Source organism: Danio rerio, chromosome 22 (assembly GCF_049306965.1).
Source record: "Danio rerio strain Tuebingen ecotype United States chromosome 22, GRCz12tu, whole genome shotgun sequence".
NCBI lineage: Eukaryota > Metazoa > Chordata > Actinopteri > Cypriniformes > Danionidae > Danio > Danio rerio.
Genome location: NC_133197.1, coordinates 32,097,318 through 32,113,987, shown reverse-complemented (window position 1 = coordinate 32,113,987; position 16,670 = coordinate 32,097,318). Strand labels below are relative to the sequence as shown.

Here is a 16,670-nt window from a genome sequence, read left to right as displayed (position 1 = left end):
GTTGCTACTTATTTGAGTTGAGAAAATATTCCTTTGTTTACTTTTTGGTTACATATCACACATTAAAGTGAATTTTAGAAACAATCATGGTGTACACAACAATCCCTGGTCTAGCTGCATCACAGACATCAATATTTTACCAATTTATAAAAAATATGTCACTTTCTGGCCTCTCTCTCTCTTTCTCTCTCTCTCTCTCTCTCTCTCTCTCTCTCTCTCTCTCTATATATATATATATATATATATATATATATATATATATATATATATATATATATATATATATATGCTTATGATTTCCGAAAGTATTACAGTGCTTTGTAATTATTAGCATTTTTTATTATTAGCATTTGTTGAGTCTTTCCATACAGTTTGATAGAGCACTTGGACCCAGAATCTGCTTTGCTTGATGTCACACTTAACAAGTGGATTGCAAGAGTTGTTAAAGAGAATAGTGCTTTTGCTTTATTTAGGCATGAAACCACATTGGAATGACTATAAAAATGACCACATTCACTATACAACCTCTGAATCAGTCAATTCATGTAACGGTGCTGACTGACAGAAGCGCTCCATATAAAGACACTGTTCTCAAATTAGCTTCCGTACACGTGATATTAAGATGTGCAAAAATGGATGGTTTGAGATTTGGGTGTGTTTTTGAACACACAAATACACTTGATACTATGTAAACATGTCCACCCTGACGTGTTTTATTTTAAGCAAATAGTTTTGTCTTAAATGAACATAAACAGAACGAAAGTAATCGAATGCTTTCATTGTATATCTGTGCACAGCTCTCCATGCAATTAGGCTAATTAAGTAATGACATTAGGCTAATTAAGTAATGAAAAAAACAAATGCTTGATCACGGCCCAGCTCAGCCTGAAGACAGTGGCAGGAAATATCAGCCCCAGTCTGGGCACTGGGCTCAGGCAGAGTATCTAAGAGAGCTCCACTTTTGAAGGCTTTCATTCGATTGGACTGCTAGCATCATGTGAATGTTCATGTGGTCAAAAGATCACCTACTCTGCATCCACTGACCTGATGTGAATATTATGATACATGTTTGAAAACGTATCAAAAACAGATATTTATACTTCACTAGCACTTAATACTTGATGAAATCTGAACCCAAATGGTCACATGTTTTGGTTTATGAGACACACGTAACTCTAGTTTAAACAAGTACCTAAACATTTTTATCGGTAACAAATAGTGCAGTTACGAAACTATCTAGTGTATCGAGAGTTCATGCAAACATGAAAGGCAATGCTCTTGCAAGAAAACTGAAGCATACTTGTGAAAAAATGTTCAGTGCTGGGGTTTTTTCAGGACCAGAATTAAGACCCACTGCAGTCATATTACAAAATAATAAGCACGAACAGCTACAAGCCCTAAAAGCCTCGAACTGACATGAACACGCAGGCTAGCATGAATCCAAAACCCACTCTGAGATTTCAAAGAAATAACCGGCTGATTAAGCGCACGTCAAACATTGGCAACAAGCAGCAGGAGCTCAGTCAAGGTCTGCCAACACTTTCTCTCTGTGCACGGCACGTATCAAACTTACATTCCAAACAAACAGCTACTATTAAGCTCTGGGTAATATTAAACGTATCATTAATAATTTAAGCCAGCTAAGAAAACAAAAATGCCAAACTAAAACCAGGAACTATGATCAAAACGGAAGATTCAAGTAATTATTTATTATTAAATTAATATAATGTAACCGATGAATGAATTCGGAATGGAAGAAGGATAGTCGTGTGAATCAAATCTATTTTCAGCCTTACTGGAATGTGAGTTCAAGCTAAAGCCACCGCTCAAAGTGACCCGCTAGCCCTGTGGTGTGATGCTCGAGCCGTTCCCAGAACCGCTATCAGGCAATGCTGTGATAATGCAAGACAGACAGTTTGTTTACCAGATTGGATGCAGAGGCCTCAGCGAAGGACAGTCCTCTGGGGATGATGAGGATATGATCCTGCTCCTTACTGACACGAACCTACACGGTAAAAAACAAACACAGACAAGCAGCTGCATTTTGCTTCTCATGACCAGGTTCACTCAGGGTTTCTTATAAGATTAGTTCATCCTAATTTTAATATTCTGTTACTATCTCATCTTCCATAGACAAACATGCTCTGTAGTCCAGAACGGGACAACATTAGCTATGTTTCCATCCACCTATTTTTATTCGCATTTTGGATATGTGCACAAAAAAACGTTGATTGAAACGTCAAGATGTGCATCAATATTTAAAATGCACATAAAAAAACATACACATAACAGAGTAGAATAAACTTCTTATTCGATAAGAATTAATGAACTACGATGGAAACACTAATACCGAACAAATTCCAGTATGCGAAAAAAAGTCATGTGATTTTGTTAGAAGAGATCATGTGATAATAAAAATGTGTGAATGGTCAAAGCACACAAGCTAACCACTTTGTAGAACATCTGAAATGTAGTTTCGTTCATTCTAAAATGTCTTAACCATTTCAGTATTTGTGTTATTATATTATTAATTACTTCCAGATTTGTTAAGAGCGTCTGTGATTTGGTCTCACGCTTTCAAATACCACCACGCATTCATTGCGTGTCTTCTGAGGAGCAAGTCATTTATTAAATAAAGAAAAGATTCCTGCAGCTTCTTCTACTACGAAAAAACTACGTTTTTACTTTTGATATTTGGTGCCAGTAAAAAAGAAAGTGACGATTTTGTTCTCATTGACTGAACCAGTGGTTTATCTGCATGTCTTTTTTTGCGATATTCCAGGTTTGTGCATAAATAATTTGCATATTTGGATGGAAACATAGCTATTGTCAAAACATTCAATGCGAAATTTAATGAAGCTCCAAGAACACTTTTGTACACTAAAAAGCATAAGAGTACATTTTATTTTAAATAACATATATTCTAAATTTATTTGATATATGAATACCTTTTTGTTACCAAATTCAGAAATCTAAAATTTAAGACCAATCATACATATAAAGCGTGAAAAACCTCAAAACATTATTATTTTTATTATGAACTTATATTATGAATAAAACAATAATATTAATAACAATAATAATAATAACAATAACTGTTATCTCATTCCCCTAAACTGCATTAACAACACTAAGAAAACATAATTTTCCAACGTAAATAACTTATGCCTATTATTATGTAGTTGATGCAGCTATTTTAGAGTGAAATCCCAGCGAACTCGAGCTAAATCCCAGCAAACGTTAATGACGAAAACCAAATTTCAGCAGGTTTGCATTTTATTGGGTTCCAAAGACTATATTGGACTTTGATTCCGCCTATGTTGTTCTGCGTAATGAAAGGATTTAAGCATAGCATAGCTTGGTATCGCTGACGTGCATGGGCAGCACTGAGAGCCACAAGTCTGATGGAGCGATTGTTTATAAGTGACGAGTCCTGTAAAGGAGCTCCAGACAAAAACTTTTGTTTTGTGTTTACTTTGTGTTTAAAGTTGTTGCACGTCCGCCGGTTCTCGCCTCTGAATGAGCATGTTTTAGCTAATTTGTACTGTTCAGAAAAAACAAAACACCAGCGAAGAAACAGATGAACATTAAAAAACTACTGCCAGCTAGCTCTTTAGAAGAGTTATTGCAGAGCAACAAAAACAGCATGCAGAAGTATAAATGCACAGCTACACGGAAGGCTTGTGCCGTGGGTCACGTCGATCACTCAACACAAAAATATAAATCAGCCTTTAGTAAACATGCACCCTGAAGACGTTTAGAGGAAGAGAATATACAATAGAGCAATAGAGATTGCGATCTCGATTTGACCCCCTAGACGATCTTAATCCAGCATTTCTACGATTCTGCTAATCATATTTTCAAGTTCAGGAGAGAAGAAAAGGCAGCTGCACAAGTTTTTTCATTTCACATACGTTGCTCAGTGATATTGACACCTCCAAATGATGTTGAATGAGTCACACACTGTATTTATAAGGTATAATTCGCCTAAAAATTTAATTTTTGTCTTCATATAATGATGTTTTGCGGCCAGGAAATCACACGTGACGTGAGCTGCTGACTGCGAGCTGTTATCACAGAGAGGGCGCGGCGCGCGAGCGCTTCTACTTTTAGTGAACAGAACCTGCAGATGTTGCGAGTAACAGGTAATACAGTTGTAAATAATATTCAGTTTGTGGCACAGAGTGATCGTTTGGGAGCCGTGCACGAAGTATGAACAAGCACTTAGAAGTCAAAATGAAACCGAAAGTGTGCACTCCATTTAAATGATCATATCGCATTTTAGAGTTATGATTATGACAAGCATTTGATATGTTTTTTCTTTCATACCGAACCCACAGTTGTGCATCAAAATACATGTTTACAATGTCAGTATAACTACTCTAGTCTATATATATATTGTTGAATATAACCTGATAATGGAAAATGTCTGATTTTACCAGTGAATAAAATTGTCTAATATGACACATTGCAAGCATATATCTCAAACATAATAATGCAACATCAGAATTATTATAAGTAGAATATAATTATTTATAGAATTTTACCATACGTTTATTTTACATCCACAGAATCGTGAGAAAACCGTGATCTTTATTTTAAGCAAAAAAATCTCGATTCTCATTTTAGCCAGAATCGTGCAGCTCTAATATACAAGTAAACAGAGTTGCATTTACTGTTATTTTGACACACTAAAGTGTGTTTGGAGCTTCGTATGATTACAGTTTATCCACGGATGTAACATTAAATGTTTTTGGTTCCTTTTCTGGACTTTAAACTTCTCAGTAACATTTCTATACATGGAGAATGAGAAAACTCGGATTTCATCTAAAATATTCAAATTTGTGTTACAATGATGAATAAAAGGCTTTGGAATTGGAATGACATGACGGTGAGTCATTTATAACAGCGTTTTTCAAATTTTAGTGTAACCTGACCCTTTAATCCATTACAAAAGGCAACAAGATATTCAAAGTTTTGAATATTATGATTATTTAGCACATCTGATGCATTTCATCATCATAAGCATAACTATAAAGACATTTTAAAGACAAAGCCTGCCTTTCTACATAACAGGCATTTATAAGTAGCAGTGTCCAATTTAATAATAATAATATAATTTGATTTAACTGAGGTTCAAATTATTGGAAAAGTCTAAAGACTTGAAGCTATGAAATACAAGGAGTGTTGGATTAGTGTAACTAGAATGCTCATCACCCACAGCAATGAATTGCGAAACTCTGGATTACACAATGCACACCATTCAATGTCATTTCCTTGTCCTAAAAACAAACATCAAAAACCAAGCTACAACATTTGATCAGTTGTGCCAATATTAAACAGAAGCTGTGCCTTACTGTAATGTAACAACTCGCAAAGTGGGCCCAACTGAACAGGTCCACTATTCTGTAGAGGCTGGCCAGTTTGCAGCGGGTCTGTTTTTCTCCCTTTACCATAGTACTGGACTCCACACTGAACATGTCGTTTATTGGGGTCACCATTCCCAAACCTGAGAAAACATTGACAAAATAGGGATCAGATCATGTATTTAATTTATTAAATCAATCAATCAATATATTTCAAGTCAACCAAGCACACAAATGAATGAAATGTTAGAACTGCTCTTATGATAACATGAATGACAAATGAGTGTGTAAACATTGGTACTTCATGCTGTTAAAAAAGCCAGCAGTGTGTCCTGATTGAATGATAATGCCTCAGGAGTGTCCATGAAACATCGATATGCTTAAATCTAATAAGGATGTTTTAGACTGGCGCAGTTCATACAGCTTAAAACACTCCTGTAATCAATTTACCATCGCTTATTTAGAAGCTTCAGGGATTGTGGATAAAGCAAAATAAGGAAATCCAATAAGAGTTTTAAAAGTAAATGAAACTCAATTTAGCTGCACAAAAGGTCCAACTCCAGTAAACACAGTCTAGAATAATCAGACTCTTTTCTTATTTTAAGCAGTGCATGTTGCAGAACAGTTTTACTTGGCTGAACGTTCCAGAAGCCAACTCCAGCTGACTAAATTTCACACCTCCAGTTATGATCTGTTCCCACTTAGCAGTATGTTTTGGTACAGTACAGTGGGTTATGCATTTATTTTTGTTAACATTGTCAAAATTATGAAAACAGTGAACTGTACAGTACCATATTTTAGCACTCTTTTCTTATGGTGCGTTTACAACAGATGCAGATGAAGCACCAAGCACAAGTGATTTATATACTAGTCAATTTTTAATTTTTCTTTAATACTAGTTTATATACTAAGTCAATGCATAGACACAATTAGACAGCCTGTGGCGTTATTCGAACGAATTAATGAATAGCGCGACCTATTCACGCAAGTCACGTCTGGTGTGAACCAAGGTTATAATAGTTTTGGATTTTTCATTAGTTTTAGTTTCTATTTCGTTTTGACTTATTGTTTTAAAATACTGTTAGTTTTGATTATATTTAAAGGCAGATTTACTAGTTTTTATTACTTTCTATATTTTGAACTGATTGTATAATAAAAACTCATTCATATATTTTCTGAAACATGTATTCAGAGAACACAAGAACACTATCATCTACCACAACCATCTATAAATTCTCAAATATAAATACAACAGCCCACAGCATATCAGCCCTAAGTATAATATGTGTGCAAGGCTGCTTCTGAGGTTAGACACATAGTAATGATGGGAAGTTCCGATTTTTAATGTGAATGTTTGGACTCAACATGTAGTCAGCATTTTCAGCAATAGTAATTTCAGTTAGTTAAAACATCACCCTAATCTGAAAAACGTCTTACAGTAAAGTTTTGCAACCCAACTGAATCATGATTCTCTTATTTAAATTCCATTCTGATTTTCTGTCATGAAATATACTTACACTTTTCACCAGATCCTCTCATTTAACCTCTTGGTTCACCTGCACTGCAGTTGTTCAAGTTTAGTTCAGTTACACAGCAGCCTGTACTGCTTGTGTTTGGTTCACTGAATCACGCATGCGCAGTATTATCAGTTCACCGCTACTCAATGTAACGTTTCTGTTCAAATAAATGAATGAGAGTATATATTGGATTATTTAAAGTCAGAGGAGGGTATTAGGTTTGTTAAAAAGTAAGTAGTGTGTGGATAAGTGCTTACTGGAGACGCGAATCGTTTCAAATGATTCGATTTGGTGAACTAGTTCAACTGGTTCACTTAGAAGATCCAGTTAAAAAGATTCATTTGTGATCGTGATACAGAAATAAAACCCATTATTGGGCACAAATGTGTTAAAATAATAGTTTTAAGTGACTGTATTTAATGCCGTCACCGTGCTGTTGACATGTGCACTCGTTGTTTTTGTCGCGGGAGCAACAGTGAGGGTGACTGGAGGAGGACCGGCTCGATCAGGCCAATGGTAGCAGTACTACAGTCTCTGAGGTGCCATTTGGGTCAAACACCTGCAGCGCAAATTAGATTTACTTCTAAAAGGCTTACAGTAAGATTAAGTCTTGAATACATTTACAAAGATGAAAGTGAAGGAGGTTTTTGCTATAATTTAGTTAGTTTCAGTTAGTTTTGCATGTACACAATACAATTTCAGTTAGTTCTAGTTTTTTAAAAAACTCTCGTTTTTATTTTTATTTTAGTTAACGACAATTATTTTACATTTTAGTTTTCGTTTTTTTGTTTGTTTTCGTTAACTATAATAACCTTGGTGTGAACACACTTTTAGAATTCCTAGCACAAAAGCAGAGGGCCGATTGTTTTATAGAATTGTCAACAAAAAAGGTAACACAGGCAGCAGCATTTTTAACACATCATCAATTACAATACGATAATGTTTCATCTAAAAATGTGGAAAGCACATTGGGCATCACTTCATCTGTCTATTTGCATGAAATAATGTACTTTGCAAAAGACACGATATGTGAACGGTCCGTACAGCTAAAGACTATATAAAACACAAGACGTGTCACTCATATAGTTATGAAAGTGTAGCGGTGAATATAGTAAATGAATATGGAGCTAGATTTGCTTCATTATTATTCAATCAAAAATTGTTAGTTTTAAAGAAACATTAAGTATGTAGTAATTAAAAAATTAAAGATTTCAAATAAAAAACACGTTTAATTTAAAAACTTATGTCAATGATAATAAAATATTTTGGATTGCAAAAAAATAACCAATTGTCCTATTATGCAGTTAACACAATTTTCATTGCACACTCATTAATTTTGCTTTTTTTTCTGCTGTCTTTTATTGCACATCTAGAATCTTTGCTTGCAGGTTGAAATGTTTTGATTGTAAGTTGAAAAGTTTTGAACCCATGAATGCCGTCGTTAATTTTGTGTCTTTATTATTCAAACAAACATATAAAGTTTGGACCAAAACTAGGTACAATGCAATTAAAAAATAAAAGAATTCAAATAATAAAAAAACATTTATTTAAAAAAATTCACACTGCAAAAAATAAACTATTGCCATTTTATGCAGTTACCACCACATAAATGCATTGTGTGCTCATTCATTTTGCTTTCGGTTTTGTTTCATTTTTGCAGATCTTTGCTTTTGAGTTGAAAAGTTTTGCGAGTTGAAAACTGCAGCTTAGTGGGCGGGATCTTATGAAACATCTTATTCTTGATTGAGGTCACAGGTTGGCCACACCCATAACAGTTTCGCGCGATTGGAATTGCCTTCCGTGACAGGAGCGAGCTAATGGGGAGCAGCAGGTCTTCTTTAAGGTAAGTTAACTGAAACTGTATAATAACTTGTGTATTACCATCCACATTTCCCATCTGATTATGTTACGACTGCTAGTTTTAAACTCTAGTCAGTGAAATTTTTGAATTTTCTATTAACTAACATTATGCTGTGGGCCATCAGTACTGTACAGCTGTAAAGGGCAACGCAAGGCCAGTGTATTTTAAAAATTATACATTGATGTACCGTTAAAGTCAGGCTTTTTGTCTGTAGATGATGGCCAGGTGTACAGTAGGTCTGCAAACAGACTGGGAAACATTATCGGCAGCCCGTTGCTCTTAGTTTCCACTCAAGAGCTACTGTCTCTTTGAACTGGAGCATCATATTCATTCTCCACTGTTAGAAAATGTAGTAACTCAGTGTATGTGCATTTCATTAAAAATTACAAATATTTATTTAGTATATTTCGTTAGGCATATGAATGTTAGTTCATACATTAGTTGAATTAATAATGAACTGCATATCTGTTAAGCAATACTTAATCTTTGTTAATGTTAACTAAACATATTAATGCATTAGTTAAAAAAAATATGATGAACGAGTTTGTTTAGCATAAACTGTTAAAGTTAACTTAGTCATGTTCTGTTGTATCTCCTTATATTAACAACTTGATGTAATTAGCCAATGATGTTAGCCAATAATGTATTTGTTCACTGACTAGATAACATAACTAAATAAACAACATTTATTCAGAAGACTTTACGATTAATAAACTGTGACGAATTAAAGCGCAGTTAATAATGAAATCGGCTAATCATTGCATCCCTATTAACGATATCAGTGTATTGTACAAATAGCCTTTAATTTCTACAAACATGTTTTCGGCTGCCCGCACCATTCGCTTATGATGACTCGCGCTCTGTGCAGCCTTTAACTGCAGCTCGTGCTTTTATTGAACAGAGACGCACGTCACTTCATAACTTTAGCGGCCGTTTGTCGACTGAACTAAATTTATTTTTGATGTCTTGGTCACACTGTTTGGAGGGCCGGAACAAAATGCCTCGGGGGCCGGATTCGGCCCACGGGCCGCCAATTGAATAGCCCTATTCTAGAGTTTCCCTTGACTAAACTGCCTAAAGCTCATCTTTGCACTGTAGATAGAAAAATGTTCAGAAACTTCTTCGAAATCCCTAGTTATTGTTTTGGAAACTCGTCACTTAACACTGAATGGCTAAACAAGACAGAAGTTTATCTGAAATTCCACCTAACTAAACATTCATGAGTCCTTTCTGTTGACTGAATGTTGCAGGACAACTTGTCAAAGGTATAGCTCACCCAGAAATTAAAATGTAATCCTTTATGAGTTTCTTTCTTCTATTGAAAGTTAAAAAAACAGTAACCCCCGACTTCAACTGTATGAAAAACAAATACTATCAGTCATTGTTGCTTTCAGCATTCCTCAAAATATTTTTGTGTTTAACAGAAGAACGAAACTCATAAAGATCTGAAACAAGACATGGCTGAGTAAATTTGAATCTGGAGCTCTGTTCACGGTTAAAGATAAAAACTAAAAGCATTTAAAATCTCCACTGAAAACATTTGCAAACTTGGGGAGATGCACTTTATCGTGATTCAGAAACATGGTGTAGTCATTTTTTGAAAGTTAACTTTTTTATTTAAATATTAATCGTTTGTGTTTTGTTCTTCAATTTGTTGGTTGTGAATGTTATAAAGGCAAAAAAATGGGATGACAGTACGTCAGAAGAAATGAAGGCATTTTTGCTGAAACATGCTTGTTTTTGGAACAAATTTCATTTGATATGATTTAGATCCTAATTTTTGTGTGGTTTTTGTAGATCATTTATTTACAAAATAAACAAGAATAAATTAATTTCCATAAACAAACTAGACCAACTTGAGTACTGCTTTTAACACACAACCCATTATATCTCCACATTACATCAAAGTCTTACATGACGTACGAATATCAGATCCTATTATCCATGATATGTTCTGGAAAAAGCTCTGAAGCTGTGGAACATCTCCAGACACCTTATAGGCCTTAGGCTCTCAGTCTGAATGTACAGTAAGGGGCTCGCTGAAGTTCCTCTGTTTAGTTCCGCATAACAGAGAGAGAGAGAGAGAGAGAAAACAGACACGTGTGGAGGGCTTGATGGGCCGACAAGATAGATAGATGTAAGATGAAGGAATGCGAAGGCTTTCCTGAGTTGGCTGGTTGTGTTTCCTCCCTCAAAGTCTGATCTATTATTTAGCGACCTGTATAACTCGGAGCAGGTGGAGGAGTGGGGGACATGGGAGGAATGTTGCAATGTGTTTCTGTGGAGACGAGCCGCACCATGCTGATACTTACTGAGGGGGGAGGTGGAGAATCCGGCGACGGAGCTGGACATGAAGAAGTCTGCGATCTGCCGCAGAGCGAGCAGTCCTGTAGGGTTATTCCCCTTGTTCATCTGCTCCTGGATCATTCCCTCCAGCTCATCCTTAAACGCCTGAAAGAGAATGTGAGATTAGAGGTGAGTAATGAGAGCTGTAATCCCTGCACGTTTAAACCTTCACGTAGGCTGGTTTTTCCACTTGTATCTTGACAACTAGTTAAGTCAATTAACCCAGAGACCTACTCTACTGTACTCCACTTAGAGGATGTGACCAAATAGAGGATGTTTTCTACAGACAAACACAAGTCAGTGTTTAGGATATTTACAGGTTGTTAACATAACATTGCATTTTTATTGTCACACATGGCAAAAATTAATATTAGTATTGTCATCTTTAAAAATCTAATAAATGGTTAAATATAAAATTATTTTCCCATGGAACTCTAGTTATATGTTTTATTGTTGTTTTTTATTTATCTTTTATTTTTTTACAGTTTTGAGACAAACCTCAAAACTATCCTATGATGTGACAGTCTCAAGCATATTTCAATAAATTACATTACATTATAAAATCATACATAAATACCTCAGAAATATATTTACAAGTGGCTATTGTAATAAATGGGAATATTTGTCACCCATATAGCCCTATAACCACGGGCGTAAATCCCGGGGTGAACCCCTCGTGTGATTATTTTCATGATAGCTTTGCATTCTTTATTTAAAGCACTTTGAATTACCATTGTGTATGAAATGTGCTACAGCACAAATAAAAGAATAAGTGCTTATGAAAATACTAATGTCACAAAATCAATCACAGGCAAAGGAGAAATAAATGATTGAGGAACAGGCAGAGCAGGGTCAGTCAGATGTACAGTGTCAGGTAAGGGTGTTGTGCTTTTATTGAAGGGATAATGACAAATGTTTTGGGGTAAACAATTTTTTTTATGTTTTCGAGGTTGTGGCTGTTTAGCAGTTTTCACAGGCTCACTGATTTACAATATGATCGGTCATTTTAATGTAAACAAGTTAGTTTTATGAGTATGTAAAATGTCTTTCCCTGCATTTATTCTGCTTCAGGAGTCAGTCAGTTGACTGTAAACAGCACAACACAATGGAATAAATAGTTTTGAAGAAAAATTTGCTTTGTCGTTGAACCTGAGAAAATAATCATAATGACGTAGTCTCCATGCTATAATATTAATGATGAAACTGCATTTTTTAACCGCGTGAACATATCTTTATTAGTACAATTCGGCTGCATTATTTGTGTCCCCTTCAAAAAAATGTTTGAAAGAAATTTTATATTTATTGTCCCCCCCTACTGTTAAATCAGATTTACGCCCCTGCCTATAACCACTGAAAATCATGTCCTCTAGTATGACATCACATGCTAAGTTCAAAGAAGCCTTATTATCAGGGCTCGAAATTAACTTGTTTACTTGGTAGCGCCGGTGCTCCCAACTTCAAATATTTAGGAGCACCAAAAAATTTTTTAGGAGCACCAGAAAAAATTGAGGAGCACCCACCAAAAATGAATGAGCACCGCTGCAAATTGTTTTTTAAGGGATTTATTGTATTTTAAAACAACATCAATAGGACTGACAAAAACCAGAAACAACTATCTAACTAATGCTGCGAAGACTTTGATATTTGTGTGCAATAATTCCAAAATGAATGTCTAATAATTAGGCCATAGAATATTAATGATGATGAAAATGACAATAACAGTAACAATGAATTACATTTCTCATTATGATACTGCTTGAATGTGCATGAATGTAGGTTATCTGCTATAAAAAGTCTGTTACTTTATGAAAAATAATTGTTTAGTTTGCATCAACAAAAATGAAGCATTGCAGTAAGAAATATTGATTTTGTACTGCTGTTTTTATATGCATGTCAATTTAATAAATAATATTTCTGCTACAAAACAAACAAAAGATTATAATAAATCATTCAATTCAATGATGAAAGCTGGCAAGCAGTCATCAGTAAATAAATAAAAAAATAATATACACCTCAAAAAAGAATAGACAAAAGAAAGTAAGTAAAGTCTCACTTCTATCACTCTTTAAAAGTTTTGGTTTCAGTTTGTTTCAATTTAAATGTTCAGTCTGAGCTGATTTTCATTTTTCAGTGTTAGTGGAAAGCAGGCGAGTCAGCCGACCCAATTTATGAGCAGGCATAGCAGGATTCTTGCGCTAACCACCGGCGCAATACCGCTCTTTGTTATGAGCCGCAGTTTCAGTGTAAACTTAGTAAAGGCGAGCTCCTTTGGCGATGATATGTACAGTATTAGATTTGACTTTTAGCGGACATTTGCGCTGAACACGCAGTGAACGCGACGCATCGAGATTCGGGCACCTTCTCCAAGAAGCGCGTACTCGATTGATCTCAGCTGGCGGATCATTATTCAGCACGTGACGTGTCATGATCGCTTTCATCTGCGCCTCAACTTTAGGTGGGGTTTGCAAACCTGTGTGCTTTAAGTTTTTACTCTTCAGCCGTTTGCATTTCCCGTGGTCATAAAAGCTCCTTCCCTGTCATCTGACAGCGGAATACCGTGAGTGATTGACAGCTAATATGAACCAATATAGCGTCAGGGAAGAGCGATTCAGCACGTTTTTAGAAAAAATCAAAACAGGTCGCACTACAACCATTATCTGCAGTCGCACTAATGCTCCCATATATATTATGAGGTCGCATAGATTAATTTTCGGGCGCATATGCGACCAAAATGGTCGCAATTTCGAGCCCTGCTTATTATGCATTAAAAAAGGTAATCTTTTAATTTTGGGGATCTCCAACAATAGGCTGATACTCATACAAGGTTCTTCATGGTCTTATAATATGCATTCATTTTTATCTAATTATCCCAACGACTCCCATATGATTTGTTCCCAAACCCCCTTCTTAGCACAATGCTAATCTGTTGACTGGTTGACTGTGTTCAGCACGAGACAGAGAGAAACACGCACAATGGCTCATAATCATTGTTGAAGTAGTCAGAGCCCAATGCAGGAGCGCATTAAAGCATCGCAGTTTCACACCAGTCAAATTGCTTTATTGCTAAAAGTAAAAACAATGACACACATTCAGTTTTAATCCACACAGTGGCAAAAGCTGAGCTATTTTGAAACTTGCTGTGCCTGTGTAACAGCTGACAGTGGCCACAGCAATGACAAACAGCAGAGGATCGCAAGCTCACAAACACATTTAAATTGGTAGACAAAGCGGCACATGCCGAGTTTTCAGCATGGCTTGAGATCCCATATGTGAATATAAAGAATTAACCAGTACAAGCCGCATGGAGCGATTACAAGTAACAAAACACAATTAAATACATATTTTGCAAGCTAGAGAAAACAACGAGTAACCATGTTAATTGCACTTATTTATGCTGTGTTTACACCAGATGCAGAACGCATGACTAATTACCTGGATGATGGAAGCATTTAGCGGTGCTTCTGACTGAGACGAGGCCCGTTTGATGAACTGTTGTCGATGTAGGCAGGAGGATTTTCCCCCGGGACACCAACAACAGGCATAAATACACCCCTAGAAGAGCAAGCTTCTGATTGGTAAATGTGGCGCGAATTTCTGCTAAAGTTCAGATTTTTAAATTAGAGTGATACGCGCGCCAAACACTCAACTTGCGACGCACTATTCGTGCATATCGCGTCATCCGCGCCACGCCATTTGTGCGTATCGGGCCACATATATCTATTTCCGTCTTTGCATTGACTTAACATGTAAATCACTCACGCTTGACGCTTCTTCCACGTCTGGTGTGAACCCTGCATTACACTTGTTAAATGGAGGAAGAAACTGGTCCATGAACTGTGTACTGATAAAATTCCTGTCAAGCTCTGATAAAGTCCCATACATCAATAGTCTTTTCTGATCCTTCCTTTAACAAACGGCTGACAGATCTGTTGCAGTCTGTTGCAGGGTAGATTTTTGCAGTAATCACCAAAACATTCACTTATTAAGGTTCATTTATCTTCAGTTATGATTAGCCCCCCAAACACCTGCACCTTACTAGTGTTTGAAGGGAAAGGCACGTTCACGTTTTACTAGATCTGGCACTTCATATTTGTTAGTGTATGTGTAGACGTCAATACGAACAGGCAAATGATCCAGACAAACAAAAAATTTAAATTACTCTAATCGAATCTCTTATTTTAAAAAATATATTTTTTTAAACAAGGTGCAGTTTCAGATTTAAACATCAGCTGGATGTTTTCATTAATTTAGAGCTGTGTTGCACACTGCATAGAGGGTCATTTTCAAAAACCCACAATAGGGGCTCTTTGAACAGGAAAATCTATTGAAAACTTTAATTAGTTGAAGGAACCCATTTTTCAAGACTGAAGCCAAATGTGAAGTTCCTAATTTGAGTAAAAATATTATTTATAATTTAATATAAAAGGCGAGGCAGTGGCGCAGTAGGTAGTGCTGTCGCCTCACAGAGAGAAGGTCGCTGGTTCGAACCTCGGCTCAGTTGGCGTTTCTGTGTGGAGTTTGCATGTTCTCCCTGCCTTCGCGTGGGTTTCCTCCGGGTGCTCCGGTTTCCCTTACAGTCTAAAGACAGGCGGTACAGGTGTATTGGGTAGGCTAAATTGTCCATAGTGTATAAGTGTGTGTGGATGTTTCCCAGAGATGGGGAAAGGCATCCGCTGCGTAAAAACTGAGGGTGCTCGCTGCAGAGCCATTTGAGCAGAGCTGAGCTCCAGCGAGGGGGAGCATGAGCTCTCGTTCTGCCTCCTGTAAGCTGTTTTAATGCGTACACCAACCCCACCCCTAACCCTACCCCCAGTGACATCACTCGTAGAAGAAGTGCAAAAAAAGTGGAGCTCAAGCTCAAGCTCCCCCTCGCTGGAGCTCAGCTCGCCCAAATGGCTCTGCAGCCAGCACCACTTGTAAAAACTTGCTTGATAAAGTTGGCAGTTCATTCCGCTGTGGCGACCCCGGATTAATAAGGGACTAAGCCGACAAGAAAATGAATGAATGAATTTAATATAAAATAAATAGTACTATATGATTATAAGTGTCAAACAAATCATTTTCACACTATTTTTATATTATTATTTTTTGCTGTGTCACACCATAGGACATTTTTTACAGTATAGTTAAAAAAAATAATAATAATAAATAAATAAATAAATAAAAAACTGATAGTCAGTGATCCCTTACATTTTCTCAGACATCAACAACATAAAAAACATTTTTTTCGTATTTTACTGCTCATGTTGTCAACTTTCTTGACACCATCAAACATCTCGATTACATTCAAAATGTCTTCCACTATCATTGGAATGTATTTTTCAAGTTTAGGAAAGGAAATCCTTTTAAACTGGTGTTATAACTAGTGTGAAGCTCTTCATTATGATGTGCTGTCATTCAGCACACCTGCTCGAGGTCTCAGGTATAGAATGATCAAAGAGTTCAGACACAAGAATGAATCACAGGATGAACTCTCATGCAGCAGGTAATGAAAGAGGAGAGTCACACTGACACTTTGCTTCAGTAAGGATGACTGCTCGTTCTTACTGTACAACTGCGCACAGGCTTGTCTTATAAACA

The 16,670-nt window shown here is 36.2% G+C and overlaps 1 protein-coding gene across 30 annotated transcripts in view; it reads right to left on the bottom strand.

Annotated features, from left to right (window-relative positions):
- Nucleotides 1-16,670, bottom strand: part of add3a (adducin 3 (gamma) a) — a 213,199-nt gene that overhangs the window by 39,637 nt on the left and 156,892 nt on the right. For all 30 annotated transcript variants that reach the window (XR_012397395.1, XR_012397396.1, XR_012397394.1 and 27 more), the window contains 3 exon segments: nucleotides 11,057-11,195; nucleotides 5,358-5,509; nucleotides 1,925-2,005 (listed from right to left, as the gene is read on the bottom strand). Coding sequence is in view for 27 of the 30 variants with exons in the window: in XM_073936559.1 (XP_073792660.1) it covers nucleotides 1,925-2,005; nucleotides 5,358-5,509; nucleotides 11,057-11,195 (372 nt within the window). In the remaining 3 variants the exon portion in view is untranslated.